Source organism: Oryzias latipes, chromosome 21 (genome assembly GCF_053564925.1).
Source record: "Oryzias latipes strain Hd-rR chromosome 21, Olatipes_Hd-rR_3.1".
Lineage (NCBI taxonomy): Eukaryota > Metazoa > Chordata > Actinopteri > Beloniformes > Adrianichthyidae > Oryzias > Oryzias latipes.
The window spans coordinates 30,279,764-30,298,512 of NC_136257.1; the positions used below are offsets into that span (position 1 = coordinate 30,279,764).

An 18,749-nucleotide genomic window follows, 5' to 3' on the forward strand; every position below is an offset into this window, starting at 1 on the left:
CTGTAACAACTGCACTAAATAAAAAGCATGAGAACTCTGTGACAACAGTGGTAATCTCTCTGTTTGTTGCAGGTTTGGAACTTGGATACAAATAAGACCTACATTTTCCAGGTCAGAGCAGAGAATCGCTTTGGTAAATCTGACCCATGTGCAACAGAGGAAGTCAAGATAACAGACCCGTTCAGCCTTCCTGGACCACCAGAGAAACCAGCTATTTCAGAATTCTCCAGGACCTCCATGACAGTGACTTGGGAGCCCCCTAGAGAAACTGGTGGCTCCATGATCATTGGCTACTGGTTGGAGAAGAGGGAAAAAGGCACAGAATACTGGGCTAAAGTTAACAAGACACCTGTGACCAAAAGGGGTGTCAAAGGCTGGGAGTATCAGGTGAGCGGGTTGATCTTCAGTGTCTGAAAGTGCAAATATGTAAGGAGTGGGTCGATTGCAAAAAATCAATTGTAGTGTTAGTTTAAAAAAAAAAGGGAAAGTCTTGGAGCTTTGTTGTGTCAACCTCCTCACTCTACCACCAGGCCACTGAGCTAGTGGCCTATTAGCAGAGTATTTGCCATAAAACTGAGAGGTTATGGGCTCAAATCAATGGTCAGTTCATACTAAAAACTAAACATAGAACCCAATGCCTTACTGCTGTACAGTCAGCATTTATGGGTTGTTTGGGGGGGGGGTTAAACCACTCGAGTCTAGCACCCAGGTGTGTAAAAAAACTGAGAAGACTTTTTTTTTAAATCCCTTATCACAAAATTGGTAAACTTTTTCTTTTTACATCAACTCACTTCAGAGATTATTTTTTTTTAATTGTCTCTGAGCATAGATACATCCTTTACAACACTGTAAGGTTTGCAATAAAAACAAGACTTTTTTGGAAATAAACAAAAACATTTTTCTCCTTTCTTTATGAATCAGGTGACACGTTTGTTTGAAGGAACAGAGTATGAGTTCAGGGTTGCAGCTTGCAATTCAGCAGGAACTGGACCTTTTAGCATGCCATCTGAGTCTGCTTTCGCTGTTGATCCCATCAGTGAGTAAATCATAACGAAATCTGCTTCCTGGGTGGTGAAGAATACAACTTCCCTAAAATGTGCACTGCTGCTTTCATTTCTAGCTCCTCCAAGCATGCCCGCTGCTCCTGTGGTGGCTGACAAGACAAAGCACAATGTCACGCTGACATGGGACCCACCTGAGAGTGATGGAGGAAGTCCAATCAAAGGCTACATCATCCAGATTCAGGATGAGGGTGGATCAGATTGGGTTAGAGTGAATGATGTTGACAGCTTACACCCTACCACAGAATTTACTGTACCAAGCCTCCGGGAGTTGAAGCGTTATCGCTTCAGAATCATTGCAGTCAATGACATTGGCGAATCCGATCCCAGCCCCCGTACCAGTGAGGTTCTGGTGGAGGATGTGCAGCGTAAGTTCGGATTCAAATTTTTATCTTACTGAAAGCATGTCTTATATTGAATTCTTCACTTTCATATTTGATACAACTTCTCAACAGTCCCACCTTTCATCACGATTGATGTCATGGCCGACGACCTTGTGGGTATCCGTGCCGGAGATCCTGTCAGAATCCCTGCCACCATTAGAGGCAGGCCTGTTCCAAAGGTAGCCTGGGACTATGAAGGCAAAGCTGAAACCCAAAAGAAGGACAAACTGCATATTTTGCCTGTGGACTCTGGGGTGAGACCTTTAAAGTAGCACATGATTTTATCATCACACAACTTATTTTTTGTGTGTAGAAGGATGAAACACTTCAAAATAAACAGGAGAAACACAACACTTCTTAAAAAGAAAAATCAGTGTCTCTTTTAACATTTACGTGTCAATTTGTCATTGTTTGTGTATATACAGGTTGAGGCTACAGACACAACATCTGTGGTAAACATCCCAGTCAGCAAGAGAAGCCATTCTGGACGTTACACCATCACAGCAAAGAACAAATCTGGACAGAAACATGTTAACGTCAGAGTGATTGTCCTTGGTAGGTGTTACTTTCTTGCAGCATATCAATGTTGTTCCAGCTGCAATAAAAATGCCCTGACATGTTTCCTTTTTTTTCTTCACGGGAATATTGTTAGTCTCATTGTTCTATGTCTAAGACTGAACTTGCTTTTCCGAAACAGATGTTCCTGGACCTCCAAAGGACCTAAAAGTCACTGATGTCACCAAGTCAACCATGAGGCTGATCTGGAAACTCCCTGAAACTGATGGAGGAGAAAGAATCAAGAGCTACTTTATTGAGAAGAAGTCAGTTATTGACAAAGCCTGGACAAAGGTGAATGTAATTCAGAGAAAATAATTGAATACAATTTTTTCCCCTTCTCAAAAATGCTGTTTTAATCTGCTGCACCTTTAGGCTAGCAAGTGGATTAGTGCATAAACCAGAAAAATGCGTTTTATTTTGTGATTTTTGTAAATTTGATGTATAATGTATGTTTGTGAGTTATCGACTGTTGGACTTCAATACTTTTTTACAGGTGAATGCAGCTTGTGCAAGCCAGGCCTTTGTGGTTCCAGGCCTCCTTGAAGGTCAGGAATACCTCTTTAGGGTCAGAGCTGAAAATCGACTTGGATTTGGGCCATTTACTGTTACAACAGAACCTGTTCGAGCCAGAGATCCTATTTGTGAGTACATACCCTCTTAATTAGCAAACACAAAAAATCTGTGCAAATATTAGTCCAATATTTACTAATGTCTCCTATAGATCCACCCGATCCACCCACAAAGTTGAAGGTTAATTTAGTGACCAAAAACACTGTCACTCTGAGTTGGGAACCTCCCAAAAACAACGGTGGCTCACCTGTAAAACATTACATTATTGAGAAATTGAGCTGGGACACCAGTGGCAAGGAGAAGGAGACCTGGAAGCAGTGCAACAAGAGAGATGTGGAGGAGCTTACTTTTATTGTTGAGGACCTAAAGGAGGTCAGTCTAACTCTCCATTTATAATTTCTGCAACATCTTTTCATTTAATATAATTATATTTCAACATGGTTCATACTTGTCCTGTCCATTCTTTTTTGGCTAAAATATTGCACTTAGAATTGATTCCTAAAATAAAAAAAAAAAAATCTTAACCTAAATTCATCCTAGAGTAAGACTTTTTACTGATGTCATTTAACTTTTGCTACATATTACCAGGTATCCACCCCAAAGGGCGAGCTGTTTTTTTTTTACCATGAGTTTACCACAACTATTTTTATCTGCAGGGTGGAGAATATGAGTTCAGAGTGAAGGCAGTGAATGCTGCTGGACCAAGTCGACCCTCTGCCACTGTTGGACCCATGGTAATCAAGGATCAAACATGTAAGTAATGGCCACTTGAGCCATTCCAGTGTTGTTCCAAAAACCTCAATAGAAACTGGTCATACTTGACATTTCTATATGTAATTTCTTTTGTTTTTTATCTTTTTTTTTATTTTGACAGGTGCTCCCACCATCCAACTCCGGGAGGCCATGGACGGAGAGGAAGACTGCGATGTCAGTATCGTTGCAAAAGTCAGCGGCTGTCCATTCCCAACCCTGACCTGGCACAAAGCTAGCCTGGCCAAACCAGAGGAGAAAGTTGCAGTGCAGTATGACCAGCACATCAACAAACTGGTAACCCAGGACAAGTGTACACTGCTGATCCAGCATGCCAGCAGGCATGATAGCGCCCTCTACAGTCTGACAGCCAGCAACAGTCTTGGCACCGTAACCAAAGACATCAAGCTGTCAGTGCTAGGTGAGAAATTTAAGCAGTATGCCAAGATGTTCAGTATGAAATTCAATTTAAGGTGTGACAAAATAGAAAGCTTGTCAAGGAAACTTTACAATTTTTATTTGCAGTTTTAAGACATTTTATTAACAGACGGTTGGATTGGTAGTTAAATTGTTTTATTTGGCTCAAATTATCCCAAACCTTCCTCCATGTGCAGGACCCCCTGGACCACCAGTCGGACCAATTAAGTTCACTGAGGTGTTTGCAGAGAGAATTGGCCTGGCTTGGGAACCTCCTAAAGATGATGGTGGATCTAAAATCACCAATTACGTTGTTGAAAAACGTGAAGACAACAGGAAGTCCTGGGTTCATGTCTCCAGTGACCCCAAGGAATGTGCTTACGTGGTCACCCGGCTCACAGAAAACCATGAGTATGAGTTTAGAGTTATGGCCCAGAACAAGTTTGGAGTTGGACCCCCCGTGGTCAGTGAGCCAGAAAAGGCCAGAAACCTCTTCAGTAAGTACCGGTCTCATCACCCAGTGGTGACACAACTAAGATTGTATTTTTTATCACTTACCTAGTAGACAGTTCATCGTTAGTCATAAAAGTTTTTATAAATGGTCGTTTAGTCTTGGATATGTGACCTTTCTTGATCTGATGTCATTCTGCCTTCAGCTGTGCCTGGTCAATGCGAGAAACCAACTGTCACTGACGTTTGTCTGGAATCCATGACTGTCAACTGGGATGAACCCAAATATGACGGTGGATCCTCCATCACTGGTTACTTTATTGAGAAGAAGGAGACCACTTCCAAGCGTTGGACTCGTGTCACTCGCGACCCAATCAGGGCGTTACCACTTGGAAACAACTGGGATGTCACTGGTCTGATGGAGGGTGCCATGTACCAGTTTAGGATCATTGCGATCAATGCAGCTGGCTGTGGTCTGCCTAGCATACCCTCAGATCCCATACTCTGTAGGGACCCCATCAGTAAGTCAATGATATTTTCACAGCATCTGATAACATTACAGTCACCAGCATGCAACTGAACTGCAAACTGTAGCTATGATTAGCTTGGCTTAAGTGTCTTGTCAGAAATTATGTGTTCAACAAAAATTTTAAAGAGTTTATTAATTGTAGTCTCTTATAACAGCTTTGTAGTAGTTATAAATTGAGAAAAATCAATTCTCTTGTCAAATTATCCAATAAAGTTTCTTAAAATAGCTGTAGTCAAGACATTAACATCTGCCGCTTACTTTTCCTGTTCTTTTATGTTTGTAATAAAACTACATCACCAAGGTATTTGTTGCTGTGTGCAGAACCACCAGGCGAACCTACTCCAAAGGTGACAGACTGGACAAAGTCAACTGTGGAGTTGGAATGGATCCCACCAACAATGGATGGAGGATCAAAGGTGACTGGTTACATTGCTGAGTTTAAGGAGATTAACAAGGAAGAGGAGGAGAAGAAAGCTCAGAGGAAGCTTCTACTACTGAGCGACGCAGAGGAGGAAAAGGAACCGGAGAGCGACGAGGGCTGGGAAAAAGTAAATATTGATCTGACTTTTCATGTATGAATAGGTGCTGATGTATTTCATAACAGGTTTCTATTGCTTGATTTTTATAGGTCAAAGACACAGAGATCAGAGGGACAAAATATGTGGTTACTGATTTGAAGGAGGGCGGTCTGTACCGCTTCCGAGTTCGAGCCATTAATGCTGCTGGAGAGGGAGAACCAGGATATGTGTCTGAGCTTATTGAAGTCAAAGACAGAACAAGTAAGACTGAGAATAACTTCATTTTTTAGGCAAATATGAGCACATTTGAGTTTCATTGATCAAATACTGTCTCAAACTCCAGTTCCTCCCGAGATGGACCTGGATGCCTCAGTGAAGGAAAAGATTGTAGTCCATGCTGGAGGCACAATTCGCATCATCGCTTATGTGTCAGGCAAACCTGCACCGCAGATTACCTGGTGTCGCGACGATGCCGAGGTGCCCAAGGAAGCTGCAGTGGAGCAGACCGGCATCTCAAATTCTCTGGTCATCAAAAACTGTAGGCGCCAACACCAAGGCATCTATACACTAAGTGCTAAAAATGAAGGAGGAGAGAGAAGGAAAGCTGTCATTGTTGAAGTCTTGGGTAAGTGATGGAAAAATTTGAGAAAAATGAAAAGTTATCCTAATCAAAATGTCTGAAACAGGGTTTTTACTCCTATAAAAATAATTGACTCGTTCCTCCCTCATCACTTCAGATGTTCCTGGACCAGTCCGTCTTCCCTTCGTTGGAGAGAATCTGACTACCGACTCCTGTAAGCTAACCTGGTCTTCCCCTGAGGATGACGGTGGTTCAGCCATCACCAACTACATCATTGAGAAGCGTGAGGCTGACCGCATGGGCTGGACCTCCGTGTCTTACACTGTGACAAGAAACAACGCAGTGGTGCAGGGACTTAATGATGGCAAGGGTTACTTCTTCAGGATCGCAGCCGAGAACATCATTGGCATGGGACCTTTCATAGAGACGGAGAAAATGGTTCTCATCAAAGACCCTATTTGTGAGTGACAGGAATTGAACTGTTTCTGTTCAGACCTAGTTTTCAGGATTAAAACAGGAAAGAAGAAATCTTGACCATCTTTTGTGTGAAATTGTAAAAGATTTGTTTTTAGAAGGCTCCTATCTTAGAAAACCAGTTTTCATGAATACATTAATTTGTCTTTGTCACTTTTCAGCTGTCCCAGAGCGTCCAGAGGATCTGATCGTCACTGCTGTTACCAAAGACTCTATCTCTGTTTCCTGGAGACCACCAAAGTACGATGGCGGTGCTGAGGTGACGGCATACGTTCTTGAAACCCGAATGATTGGCCGTGACAATTTTACAAGAATAGGTGGAGAAGAAAAACTAATGGAGAGGAAGTTCACACTGACTGGGCTTAAAGATGGCTCAAGCCATGAGTTTAGAGTCTCTGCTGTCAATGAAGTTGGACAGGGCAAGCCGTCCTTCAACACTAAAGCGGTGCAATGCAAAGACGAGCTTGGTAAGAAACATGACAACAAAGACTATTTTTTGTTTTTTACTATCTATTGAAAAGCAACTCTATGCCAGGCAACATGCATGTGGTACAGATTCCATAGCTCCAAGTGGCTTGTCGTATATTTTACTTATCAACTGTTTACAAGCTGGTTCAGAAAGTGCTTTTTACTTTTTGCATGAACAGTTATGTCTTAATGTTTCAGAAACAAAGAAAAAGTCTGAACATTGTTTAAAATGTTTAATTAATGTTATCCCTCTTTAGAACCACCATCTCTGGAACTGAACTATAGGGAAAGCATGATTGTGAAGGTGGGTGACCCCTGCATGCTGTCAGGGCGCTACAACGGTAAACCAGTACCTTCTGTTGCCTGGACAAAGAATGGCGAAGAGCTGAAGGCCGACGAAGACATTGGCCTCTTTAGCAGCACAAGTACTTTCAGCCTCAACATCAACAAGGCCAAGAGAGACCACAGCGGCCGCTACTGTGTCAACATAGAAAATGCCGCCGGCACTCGCTTAGGAATATGCAACATCACTGTGGTTGGTGAGTCATGGTGCCATTCTCAATTTACACACAGTGTTGTTTTAAAATCTTGGAAAAAAGTAATTTGTAATGCAAAAAATATGATGAAAATTAGAAAGTGATGTTAGAAGGTAATTTGTTTTTTCTCATGTTAGACCGTCCTCAGCCACCGGAGGGACCTGTAGTATTCAATGAGGTCTACAGGAACTACATGGTTATCTCCTGGAACCCCCCACTAGATGATGGAGGTTGTGCCATCTCCACTTACATAGTGGAGAAGAGAGATACCAACCGAGATTTGTGGATGCCGGTCACCTCATCTTGTACCAGAACCACCTGCAAGGTGATAAAAGTAGTTTCTTTAAATCTGCAATCATAATTTTCACTTCTTTTTTCAGCCAATTCAAGCCATAGTAAAGTTTTTTCTATGAAATGTAGTTTTCTTGCAAATTTTTCTATAGTTTGAGCTTGTTGCTTTTTCTTTTGTTTTTAGATAAATATTTAATATGTTTTTCTTTCTTTTTTTTTTACAAATTTAGACCATAAGCTGTCTAATTTTTAATTAAAACAGAGTATCACAGATTTGCAGCAGTACGTGTTTTACAATCAATATCGTCTTTAATTTATACAGAAAAATGTTATGTACAACCACTTCTTTCCGTACTTTTCTAGGTGCCAAAACTGATAGAGGGTCGTGATTACATCATTCGGATCATGGCTCAGAACATGTATGGAATCAGTGACCCCCTTCTGTCAGCAGAGACCAAAGCCAGAGATGTTTTCAGTGAGTTCACTCTAAATTTGCCATCAGTTTTAGTGATATTTGACCAAAAACAATGTTTTACCCTATCATGTCTTTTTCCACCACAGAGGTGCCTGACGCTCCCAAGCAGCCTACAATTAAAGAGGTCTACCATGACTCTGCCTTGATCACCTGGGAGCCTCCTGCAGATGGAGGAAAACCAATCACAGGATATATTGTGGAGAGGAAGGAGACTAAGGCCAGCAGGTGACCAGGACAAACAGCATGGAGAGAACTTCCATAAATCTATAAACACATTCATAAAGCTTTCAGTCAGAAAATTACAGTGTAAACTACAGTATGAGGTATGTTTGTTGGTGGCTAACAGATTTTGTGATCATAGATGGGTGCGCTGCAACACAGAGAGAATCCATCCAAAGGTGGAGTACTGGGTGACAGAGCTGCTGAAAGGCTGCGAGTATGAGTTCAGAGTAAGCGCTGAGAACGAGGTTGGAGCTGGAGACCCAAGCCCACCATCCAAGCCAGTGTTTGCCAAAGATCCCATTGGTAATGTCACCTCTTCATAATTCTTGTTTTTGTTGGTCCTGTACAAAATGTCTAACCCATTCTCTCTCACAACAGTGAAACCCAGCCCTCCTGTGAACCTCAGAGCCATTGACTTCAGCAAGGAGTCTGTGACTTTGTTCTGGGAGCCACCCACAGACACTGGAAGAGGAAAGATCTTTGGGTATTTGCTGGAGTTCCAGAAAGCCGGAGAGGAAGAATGGCACAAGGTGAGGTCGCTATGGTTTTATTTGTGATGCACAAGATTTACTCTTTAGGTTTGAGTAAGAAGCATTGTATCTTTTGGCGTAATATTAACACCAAATTGTTGCAGTAACAGTGGGTTCCTTACTGCATCGGTCAAGCTCAGTTATGATGCAATGTGTTCTTGTCTAAGTAAATTGTTTTTCTTCTGTCAACAGGCAAACCAGACTCCTGACTCCTGCCAGGATACACAATTCAAAATGATCAATCTGGAGGACGGTGCTCTGTACCGCTTCAGAGTCCTTGCTGTCAACGCTGCAGGAGAGTCTGATCCTGCCAATGTGAAGGAGCCAATCAGAGCACAAGAAAGACTTGGTAAGTTTTTATTTGAGTTCTGTCCAGACTCACATATGATATTAAGCAATATAGTGCTTTGTTTTAAATGTGCTTTCAACAAATCTTATGACAGAACCTCCTGAGTTGATTCTGGATGCTGGAATGACCCGTGAGGTGAAGGCAATGGCGGGAACTCACATCACTCTCATGGCCACCATTAAGGGTGCCCCGTTCCCCAAGGTCATTTGGAAAAAGAACGATGCAGACGTTCCAACTAGGGCTGACATCGAGACCAACCAGTCAGGCACCAAGCTGGAGATGAGATTCTGCAATCGTGATGACTGTGGTGACTACACACTGACTGTGGAAAACCCAGCTGGGTCTAAGACTGTCACTTGCACAGTGCTGGTTCTTGGTAAGCGCTACGTTACATTTGCATGTTTTGTCAATGGTAAATGGTACATGGCGTATACTTATACAGGGTTTTTCTGCCTTCCTCGAAGGCCCAAAGCGCTTTACAGTCACAGTCCCATTCACCCATTCACACACACATTCACACTAGTGGCAGCTCCGCTGTCAATCACTGGTGCCAACCTTCCACCAGAGGGTTCAATGTCTTGCCCAAGGACACTTTGACACATGGGCAATCTTACGATTGTGGGTCGACCGCCTTACCGCTGCACCACGGCCAGAATGCACAAAATTCATACTAACTCCTGATATTTTTGTATCTTTTGTGTTATGTTTAGATAAACCTGGTCCAATTCAGCACCTCCGGGTGTCTGATGTCAGGAGTGACTCTGCTTACCTGTCCTGGAAAGACCCGGAGGATAATGGCGGTTCACGCATCACAAATTTTGTGGTTGAGAAGAAAGACACAGCTTCCACACAGTGGGTCCCTGTGTGTTCCACATCTAAGAAGCGCAGCATGATGCTGAAGCACCTGATGGAGGGCACCTCCTACGTGTTCAGAGTTGCTGCTGAAAACATTTATGGACGCAGCGAATACACTGAAACACCAAAAGCTATTAAGGCAATGAACCCACTATGTAAGTAAAGGCATAATTATAAGTGTATTCAGGCTTTTAAGATTCATTATTTAAAAAAGGGGGAAAAGTTTTAAAAGGAAAAAGCAAAGTTAAAAATGTCCTCATCTTTACTCATTCGCCTTCTCAAAACAGTCTGTCAAAAATACATATTGATTTTTTGATTTAAAATTGTTGTTTTGCCGACTCACTTGTGTTTACTTTCATTCTTCTAGTCCCTCCTGGTCCTCCTAAAGATCTGCACCATTCTGATGTGGATAAAACAGAGGTATGGCTTGTTTGGAATTGGCCAGATCGCAATGGAGGAAGTGAGATTACAGGCTTCCTGGTCGAGTACCAAGAAGAAGGAGCAAAGAATTGGGATGAGTGGAAGACTGTGAGCATACCTGAGAGTCATGTGACTGGCCTGGAAGAGGGAAAGACCTACCGCTTCAGAGTGAGAGCGGAGAATGCCATCGGCCTCAGCAGACCTGACACCACAGTGCCCATTCTTTGTCAAGAGAAACTAGGTAGAAAACATATTTTCATCATTTCTCCAGACTCTTAAACCTAACAAATTATGTAATACTTGGATTAGGTTACACTTAAATACGCCATTTCAAATATTTGCACTTATAGAATAAATTCTTTAGACTATTAATCATTTTCTCTATGTTTACAGTGTCTCCAGTCATTGAAGTAGATGCTAAGCTAATTGAAGGCATCATTGTGAAGGCCGGCACAACTATCAGGCTCCCAGCTATAATGAGAGGAATCCCTGTCCCCACTGCTAAGTGGTCTATTGAAGGAGAGGAGATCACTAGTGAGGGCAACATCAAGATCGACACTGATAACTTCTCCACCATACTCAGTATTAACGAATGTACTAGGAACCACACTGGAACCTACCTACTCACTGTGTCCAATGCAGCCGGGTCCAAGACTGTTGGCCTGAATGTTACAGTCTTGGATGTCCCTGCAGCTCCCATTGGACCAGTTAATATCCTGGAGGTCACACCAGACTCCATGACTATTGAATGGCGCCCTCCCAAGGAGGATGGTGGAAGTCCCATCACCAACTACATTGTTGATAAAAGGGAGTCCAACAAGGAGACCTGGGGAGGTGTTAGCTCTGGAAGCCTTGGCACAGAGCTAAAAATCACCCGTCTGCAGAGAGGAGCAGAGTATGTGGTTCGCATTCGTGCTGAGAACAAGATGGGGGTTGGGGCTCCACTGGAAAGTAAACCCACTGTTGCTGAGCACAGTTTTATGCCACCAAGCCCACCTGGTAAACCACAGTCATATGATCTCTCAGAGGACAGTGTTACAGTTGGCTGGACTATGCCTCTGGCAGATGGTGGCAGCCAGATTACTGGTTATTTAATTGAGCGCAGACATAAGGGAGGCAAGTGGATACGTGTTAACAGAATACCTTGCAAAGATTTGCGATACAGAGTCCTTGGTCTCTTTGAGGGAAATGAGTATGAGTTTAGAGTGTTTGCTGAGAATATTGCTGGCTATAGTGGCCCCTCTCCTATTTCGGACCCATGTAAACCCTGCCGACCCATCACAGTTCCACGTCCTCCGATCAACCCCAAAATTAAGGATTACAGCAAAACCACTGCGGATCTGGTGTGGACCAAACCTTCTAAAGACGGAGGTAGCCCTATCCTTGGCTACACTGTGGAGATGAGGAAGGGTGATGCAGAGGAATGGAAAAAAGTAAATCTTGATGACTTTATCAAGTTATGTGCTTATCAAGTAAAGGGTCTAGAAGAGGGCGTGGCATACAAGTTTAGAGTATATGCATCCAACATGGTCGGTGATGGAGAGGCCAAAGAAATTCCGGACTCTATTGTTGCTCAGGACATTCTTATCCCTCCCGAGATCGAAATGGACGCAGCTTGTCGCGAGCGAGTAACTGTTCGCGTTGGCCACAACATCAACATCACTGGTTACATCAAGGCTCGCCCGGATGCTGAGGTCATTTGGTCAAAGGAGGAGACAGTTTTAGAAAACAGCAAACGTGTGACCATCACTCAGAATTTCCCTGTCGTTCACCTGAAAATAAAAGAAGCAACAAGAGCTGATCATGGCAAATACACCCTGAAAGCTTCAAATGAAGGTGGAGAAGCTTCCTGCACCATTGTAGTAAATGTATTAGACAGACCAAGTCACTGCCAGAACTTGCACACGACCTACGTCACCAAGGACTCATGCATGATCAACTGGGACGTACCTCTGGACAATGGTGGATCTGAGATTACCCATTACATTGTAGAATGCCGTGAGCCCAGTATTAGCATGTGGTCCATGATCTCTTCCAACTGCACAAATCGCAAGATTAAAGCCAAATTGATGGAAGGCCATGAATACTTCTTCCGCGTGTGTGCTGCCAATAAAATAGGACCTGGACCCAGTGTGGAAACCAAGACTCCTACTCTGGCTGTTGACCGCATTGAAAAGCCAGGTGAGCCAGAAAACTTCAGAGCCACAGAAATTGGCAAAAACTTTGTCTACTTGAGATGGAGAAAGCCTGACTATGATGGTGGCAGCCCCAACCTCCATTACAATATTGAGTCCAAAACTAAAGATGCAGAAGAGTGGCAGAAGCTTAACACAAGTCCATTGACTGACACTTTCTTCTTGGCGGACAAATGTGTGGAAAACCAGACATATACTTTCAGGTTGGTTTTTGAAAGATTACACTAAAATAGTTGTTTTTGTATGTTGGTTTAAATGCAGAATATAATGCTTGTAGATCCTTTCGATAATGCTAATTGAAATGTTCTCATCCAGGGTTCAGACTGTGAATGAAGGAGGAGAGAGTGCTTGGGTGAAACTTGCTGATATAGTGGTAAAAGAGGACCTCCAGAAGCCAGTCATTGATCTTAAGGTGGCTGGAACTGTGACTGTGAAGGCTGGAGAGTCTGTCCGGATGGAGGCTGCCCTGAGAGGAAAACCCCAACCTGAGGTGAAATGGACAAAGGACAAGGCTGTGGGAGACAACCCCAGACTGAGTTATGAAACTGGTCCAGACTACTCCAAATTCCTTTTGACAAAATCTAGACGCACAGACACTGGAAAGTATATCATTACTGCTACCAATGCTGCTGGTACTTTTACAGCATATGCTAACGTCAATGTCCATGATGTCCCTGGGCCTGTACGTAACTTGAGAGTTACTGGTATTGGAGCTGACAAATGCAGAGTAGTGTGGGATGGTCCTGAGGATGATGGAGGATGTGAGGTGGACAGCTACATATTAGAAAAGTGCGAGACTAGGAGGATGGTCTGGTCTACATACTCTGCCTCTGTAGTTACACCATACTGCAATGTTACTCACCTGGTGGAGGGCAATGAGTACATCTTCAGGGTGAGGGCAGAGAATAAAATGGGAACTGGCCCTGCCACTGAGAGCAAACCTGTAACTGTGAGGACACAATTCAATAGACCTGGACCTCCTGATGCCCCTGAGGTTACAAAGGTAAGCATCTATTTCACTGAGATTGTATTCATACTCACAATTGCTCTGAAACCAAAGTGGGTAAAAACATTTTTTTAATCTAGGTCAGTAAGGATGAAATGACAGTGGTTTGGGCTCCTCCTGAGAATGATGGAGGAAAATCCATCACTGGCTATATCCTGGAGAGGAAAGAGAAGAGGGCAGTGCGCTGGGTGGCTTGCACCAAAAGCCCTATTTCAGAGAGACGGATGAAAGTTACTAATCTTATTCCAAACCATGAATACCAGTTCAGAGTAAAAGCTGAAAATGAGGTTGGTCTTGGGGATCCAAGCAAACCATGCAGACCTGTGGCAGCCAAAGATCCCATCGGTGAGTTTACACTTAATGGCAGGGCTAGGTTTACAGATGCTTTGTGACAAAGTCATTTTATAAAAATTTTCATAGAACTTGTGCCTTATCCATTACTTTAGTTCTATAATAAGTTATTTTCTACTTCTCAGAACCACCTGGCCCCCCTGCATTCCTGAAAGTTTCAGACAGCACTAAAACTTCTATCACCCTTTCCTGGTCAAAGCCTATTTATGATGGTGGCGCACCAATCATTTGCTACAGCCTGGATCTGAGGCTGAAAAGTGAAGCGGACCCCGAGAAGCCCTCTGAGGGCTGGAAAAGGATTGATACCCATGGCCCATTAGTGCTCACAGAGTTCACGATTGGAGAGTTGGATGAGACGCAGGAATATGAGTTTAAGGTGTCTGCACAAAACCAAGTTGGCTGGGGACGCCATGCCTACCTGAGGGAAGCAGTGGCCCCCAAGGAGATTCTGGGTGAGACTTCACAGAATGTAATCTCTGTTTTCACATTGTTGTAAATGTTGGCAAAATTCTTATAATGTTTTGTGTTTTCATGGTAACAGAGGCTCCAGAAATTGAACTGGATGCCAGCTTGAGGAAAGGGCTTGCTGTCAGGGCTGGCTGTCCAATTAGACTATTTGCTATCATAAGAGGAAGGCCAGCACCTAAGGTTACCTGGAAGCGCATGGGAGTGGATAATGTGGTCCGAAGGGGTCATGTGGACCAGGTCGACACAATGTCTTTCTTGATCATCCCTGAGAGCACTAGAGAAGATTCTGGGAAGTATTCATTGACTCTTTCCAACTCAGCTGGAGAAAAGGCTGTGTTTGTCCGTGTCAAAGTTCTTGGTAAGAAACTGAATTTATTTAAAAGAAAAAGAAATACAGATAATACTAAGTTGCAAAATACATAAACATTAGTTCTTAGCTAATATTGACTTCTTTACAGACACTCCTGGTCCTGTTGGTGGATTAGATGCAACTGATGTCACTAAGACAACAGCTCAACTTTCCTGGTTGCCTCCAGAGAATGATGGTGGTAGCCCTATCACCAGTTACATTGTAGAGAAACGGGAGGTGGACAGAAAGACTTGGACAAAATGCAGTGAAGACCAGAAAAAGACCAGTTTTAAGGTCACCAACCTTACACCTGGAGTTGAATACTATTTCAGAGTTATGGCCTGCAACAAATATGGTATTGGAGTTCCTCAAGACTCTCCTAGATCCTACTTGGCTGTTGACCCCATCAGTAAGTGTTACTAAAGACTGTAGCATGTTGTTAATGACTTCCTCTGCTTTTCTTTTCCTAATCGTTCTAACCACTGCCATGTGTTCTATCCAGGCGAGCCTGACCCTCCAAAGAAGATGGATGTTCTAGAGATCACTAAGAACAGTGCTACACTTGGCTGGCTCAAGCCACTTAGAGATGGAGGGGCCAAAATTAATGGCTATCTCATTGATTATCAGGAGGAAGGTGCACCTGAAGATAAATGGACACCATACTCCGTAGTGAAAGATTTAACAATTGTGGTGGTTGGCCTGAAGGAGGGACAGAAGTATAAATTCAGAGTGGCAGCTAGGAACTCTGTAGGAACGAGCTTGGCCCGAGAGGCGGAGGGAATATTTGAAGTCAAGGAACAGCTCAGTGAGTAGAGCATCTGAAAAAAAAAACTCTTCATACATATATCTATCATTAAAACAGTAGATATTTACAAGTGCAGATTTCCACACTTATTAAAACAGAAAATTTGAAATCATATTAAATGTCTGATCACTCTTTGATCCTTCTTTCTCTTCCCAGTGGCTCCAAAGATCATCATGCATGACATTGTGACAGTCAGAGCTGGATCTAAGATGGTGGTTGAAGCCATTGTGGCAGGCAAACCCCCTCCAGTCTGTAAATGGAAGCAGGGAAATGAGGACGTGTTGACATCTGACCGCCTCTCTGTGGTTAAGACGTCCACAACCTGCACACTTATCATTAAGAATGTGACCAGAAAGGACAGCGGATACTACAGCCTGTCTGCTGAGAACAGTACAGGCAAGGTCAATCAGATCCTCAGAGTCATTGTCATGGGTGAGTTGAACAGGATTAAACTTCATATAAACGAATGCCACTAATCCATAACTAATAAGTCAAACTATGTTTCAGACATCCCTGGACCTCCAGAAGCTCCCTTACAGATCACAGAGTTGGATATAGATGCCTGCACATTGCTCTGGAACTCCCCACAGGAAGATGGTGGCAGCAACATCACAAACTATATTGTAGAGAAATGTGACATCAGCCAAGGAGACTGGGTCACAGTGTCTGCATCTTGCACCAAGACGAGCTTTAGAATGACTAAACTGACACCCGGAAAAGAGTACTGTTTCCGGGTCCGTGCTGAGAACAGATTTGGCATTTCTCAGCCTGTCTACTCTGAGAAGATCATAGCCAGATATCCATTTGGTGAGTTTGTGCAGCTAAATGCAGAATTAGTGATAACAAACATAATGCTGATAATCTTTTTTTTTAACCCAAAGATCCTCCCAGTGAACCCATAAATCTCCAAATCAATAAGATCTTCAAAGACTTTGTCATCCTATCATGGGAGCGCCCCTCCAGTGACGGTGGTAGCCCCATAACTGGATACTGTATTGAAAAGAAGGAGAGAAATAGTCTTCTGTGGGTAAAAGCTAACGAGGCTGTTGTCAAAGCGTTGCAGTACACTTGCACAGGTCTGATGGAAGGCTTGGAGTACACCTTTAGAGTGTCTGCACTCAACTTGGCTGGACAGGGCAAACCTTGCAAACAAACTGATCTGATTACAGCCAGGACTGCTGTTGGTAAGAATCCCCCCAACTCCTCGCGCTTGTTTTATTGACCAAACTTTAAAAAGACCTATTTGGTTTTTTATTTTCATGGAGCCAAACAAACATTCATACATTCATTTACAAGTTCTAAAATCTGTTTTAATTTTTCATGCAGCTGCTAGAGATACTGCAGTTTTATTGCCTATATTGTTTGATAGCAGAAGCACTCACCCTTTATCAGTGCCTCTCACCACCTACATGCACACAGCACTGCATAAGCAAAAATTAGTTGGTACTAAGTGATCATGCATCACGCTTACCTTAAAGTTGATTAACTTCTTTAATTACCCTTTTAATGAATTTAGGGACAAAAGCTCATACGGACAGGTATCAGAACTTGATCATTTTTACTTTTTCAATTATAAGTAATAAGTAATCTTTCACTGCTGTCATCTAGATCCACCAGGTAAACCTGAGCCTATGGATGTAACCAAACATTCAGTTTCATTGGTCTGGAGTCGTCCTGAACACGATGGTGGGAGCAAGCTGATTGGCTACTATGTGGAATACACCAAGCTTCCAGAGGAGAAGTGGAATCGCTGCAATGCTAACTGCATGAATATCCAGACAGAAAGCTATGTGGTTACGGGCCTGGAAGAAGGTCAACAGTATCAGTTTAGAGTCATTGCCAAAACTGCCATAAACATTAGCCTCCCATCAGAGCTGTCTGACCCCATCCCAGTCATTGCACAAAATGGTAACACTTTGTACAATTCTAAAATTAATGTAGATAAATTCATAATCTGAAAAATGTTGTTGATTGTCTCTTCTTTCTTACGAAGTTCCTCCTCGTGTTGAACTTGGCATCAATATGAAGACCCTGATTGTAATCAAAGCTGGAGAGAATGTTGTCCTTGATGCTGAGGTGTTTGGCAAGCCTTTGCCCAAAGTAAGTTGGAAAAAAGATGGAGCACCTCTGGTTCTCGCTGAGGGAATGAAGATGACCCAGAAAAAACATGTCCACATGCTGGAGCTTTTCTCAGTTACTCGAAAGGAGACCGGAGACTACACTATTACTGCTGAAAACGCAAATGGCTCTAAGTATGCCACCATTAAAGTGAAAGTGCTGGGTAAGTTAGATTTGTCTATTCAAAGTTTTAAAATATGTCCCATATGCACACATGGCTGCCAAGCACTCACTCTATTTTGCAGACAAACCCGGCCCTCCAGCCTCAGTGAAAATTAGCAAGGTGTTTGCTGACCGTATTAAACTGGGCTGGGAGCCCCCACTGGCAGATGGCGGATCTGAAATTACCAACTACATCATTGAGAAGCGTGAGACCAGCAGGGCCAACTGGGCATTGGTCACCTCCAACATCCATGGCCACATCACCGACTGCTCAGTGGAGAAGCTTATTGAGGGTCACGAATACCAGTTCAGAGTTAGTGCTGAGAACCAGTATGGGGTTGGAGACCCCAGAATGACTGATGCAGTCATGGTCAAGAACCCATATGGTAAGAAAGACCAATTGAGGTTGGGTTTCTGTAATGTGGTTTTGTTTAGAAGAAAACCACAGAACTGAACCTGCCTAAAAACATCTTTATAATTGTTGAGCTCTAAAAACACCAAAAACTCTCAGACACTAAAGAATTGAAACATTTTTCTATTCATCAGATGTTCCAGGACCATGTGAACCACCAGTCATTACTAACATTACTAAGGACTCTATGACTGTCAGTTGGAAGGCTCCAGCCAATGATGGCAAAGCACCCATTTTGGGTTACCTGGTGGAGAAACGCGAGGCTACTGAGCTGTCCTGGGCAAAAGTGAACCGTCGCCCTGTCATTGACAGAACAATCAAAGCTGTTCAGCTGACTGAGGGCTCAGAGTACGAGTTCAGAGTCATCGCTCTAAACAAGGCTGGTTTGGGTAAACCCAGTGATGCATCCAACGCTGCTCTGGCTGTCGACCCTGTCTGTAAGTGTTT

General features: G+C 43.1%; 1 protein-coding gene and 1 long non-coding RNA gene across 3 annotated transcripts in view; one reads left to right on the plus strand and one right to left on the minus strand.

Annotated features, from left to right (window-relative positions):
• Positions 1–18,749, plus strand: part of ttn.2 (titin, tandem duplicate 2) — a 198,414-nt gene that overhangs the window by 125,950 nt on the left and 53,715 nt on the right. The window contains exons 136-176 of the mRNA XM_078939704.1: positions 73–387; positions 922–1,036; positions 1,121–1,429; positions 1,517–1,698; positions 1,870–1,999; positions 2,142–2,293; positions 2,496–2,643; positions 2,724–2,944; positions 3,229–3,325; positions 3,447–3,743; positions 3,937–4,236; positions 4,396–4,710; positions 5,040–5,266; positions 5,347–5,497; positions 5,580–5,861; positions 5,974–6,276; positions 6,452–6,757; positions 7,016–7,297; positions 7,432–7,619; positions 7,949–8,060; positions 8,147–8,285; positions 8,422–8,585; positions 8,661–8,812; positions 9,005–9,161; positions 9,256–9,537; positions 9,872–10,171; positions 10,384–10,677; positions 10,830–12,834; positions 12,947–13,634; positions 13,718–13,982; positions 14,114–14,440; positions 14,530–14,814; positions 14,915–15,214; positions 15,308–15,610; positions 15,767–16,042; positions 16,118–16,417; positions 16,492–16,794; positions 17,219–17,518; positions 17,604–17,891; positions 17,974–18,276; positions 18,437–18,739. Of these exons, the coding sequence (XP_078795830.1) occupies positions 73–387; positions 922–1,036; positions 1,121–1,429; positions 1,517–1,698; positions 1,870–1,999; positions 2,142–2,293; positions 2,496–2,643; positions 2,724–2,944; positions 3,229–3,325; positions 3,447–3,743; positions 3,937–4,236; positions 4,396–4,710; positions 5,040–5,266; positions 5,347–5,497; positions 5,580–5,861; positions 5,974–6,276; positions 6,452–6,757; positions 7,016–7,297; positions 7,432–7,619; positions 7,949–8,060; positions 8,147–8,285; positions 8,422–8,585; positions 8,661–8,812; positions 9,005–9,161; positions 9,256–9,537; positions 9,872–10,171; positions 10,384–10,677; positions 10,830–12,834; positions 12,947–13,634; positions 13,718–13,982; positions 14,114–14,440; positions 14,530–14,814; positions 14,915–15,214; positions 15,308–15,610; positions 15,767–16,042; positions 16,118–16,417; positions 16,492–16,794; positions 17,219–17,518; positions 17,604–17,891; positions 17,974–18,276; positions 18,437–18,739 (12,166 nt within the window). The remainder of the gene's footprint in view (positions 1–72; positions 388–921; positions 1,037–1,120; positions 1,430–1,516; positions 1,699–1,869; positions 2,000–2,141; positions 2,294–2,495; positions 2,644–2,723; positions 2,945–3,228; positions 3,326–3,446; positions 3,744–3,936; positions 4,237–4,395; positions 4,711–5,039; positions 5,267–5,346; positions 5,498–5,579; positions 5,862–5,973; positions 6,277–6,451; positions 6,758–7,015; positions 7,298–7,431; positions 7,620–7,948; positions 8,061–8,146; positions 8,286–8,421; positions 8,586–8,660; positions 8,813–9,004; positions 9,162–9,255; positions 9,538–9,871; positions 10,172–10,383; positions 10,678–10,829; positions 12,835–12,946; positions 13,635–13,717; positions 13,983–14,113; positions 14,441–14,529; positions 14,815–14,914; positions 15,215–15,307; positions 15,611–15,766; positions 16,043–16,117; positions 16,418–16,491; positions 16,795–17,218; positions 17,519–17,603; positions 17,892–17,973; positions 18,277–18,436; positions 18,740–18,749) is intronic.
• The window catches only part of LOC144988781 (uncharacterized), a 43,867-nt gene continuing 25,909 nt past the window's right edge, over positions 792–18,749 (minus strand). The window contains exons 2-6 of one of the 2 annotated variants that reach the window (XR_013652808.1): positions 6,041–6,138; positions 5,692–5,810; positions 1,523–1,648; positions 1,302–1,410; positions 792–1,153 (exon numbers count right to left, since the gene is read on the minus strand). This is a non-coding gene — a long non-coding RNA (uncharacterized LOC144988781). The remainder of the gene's footprint in view (positions 1,154–1,301; positions 1,411–1,522; positions 1,649–5,691; positions 5,811–6,040; positions 6,139–18,749) is intronic. The other variant, XR_013652809.1, reaches the window with a different exon arrangement.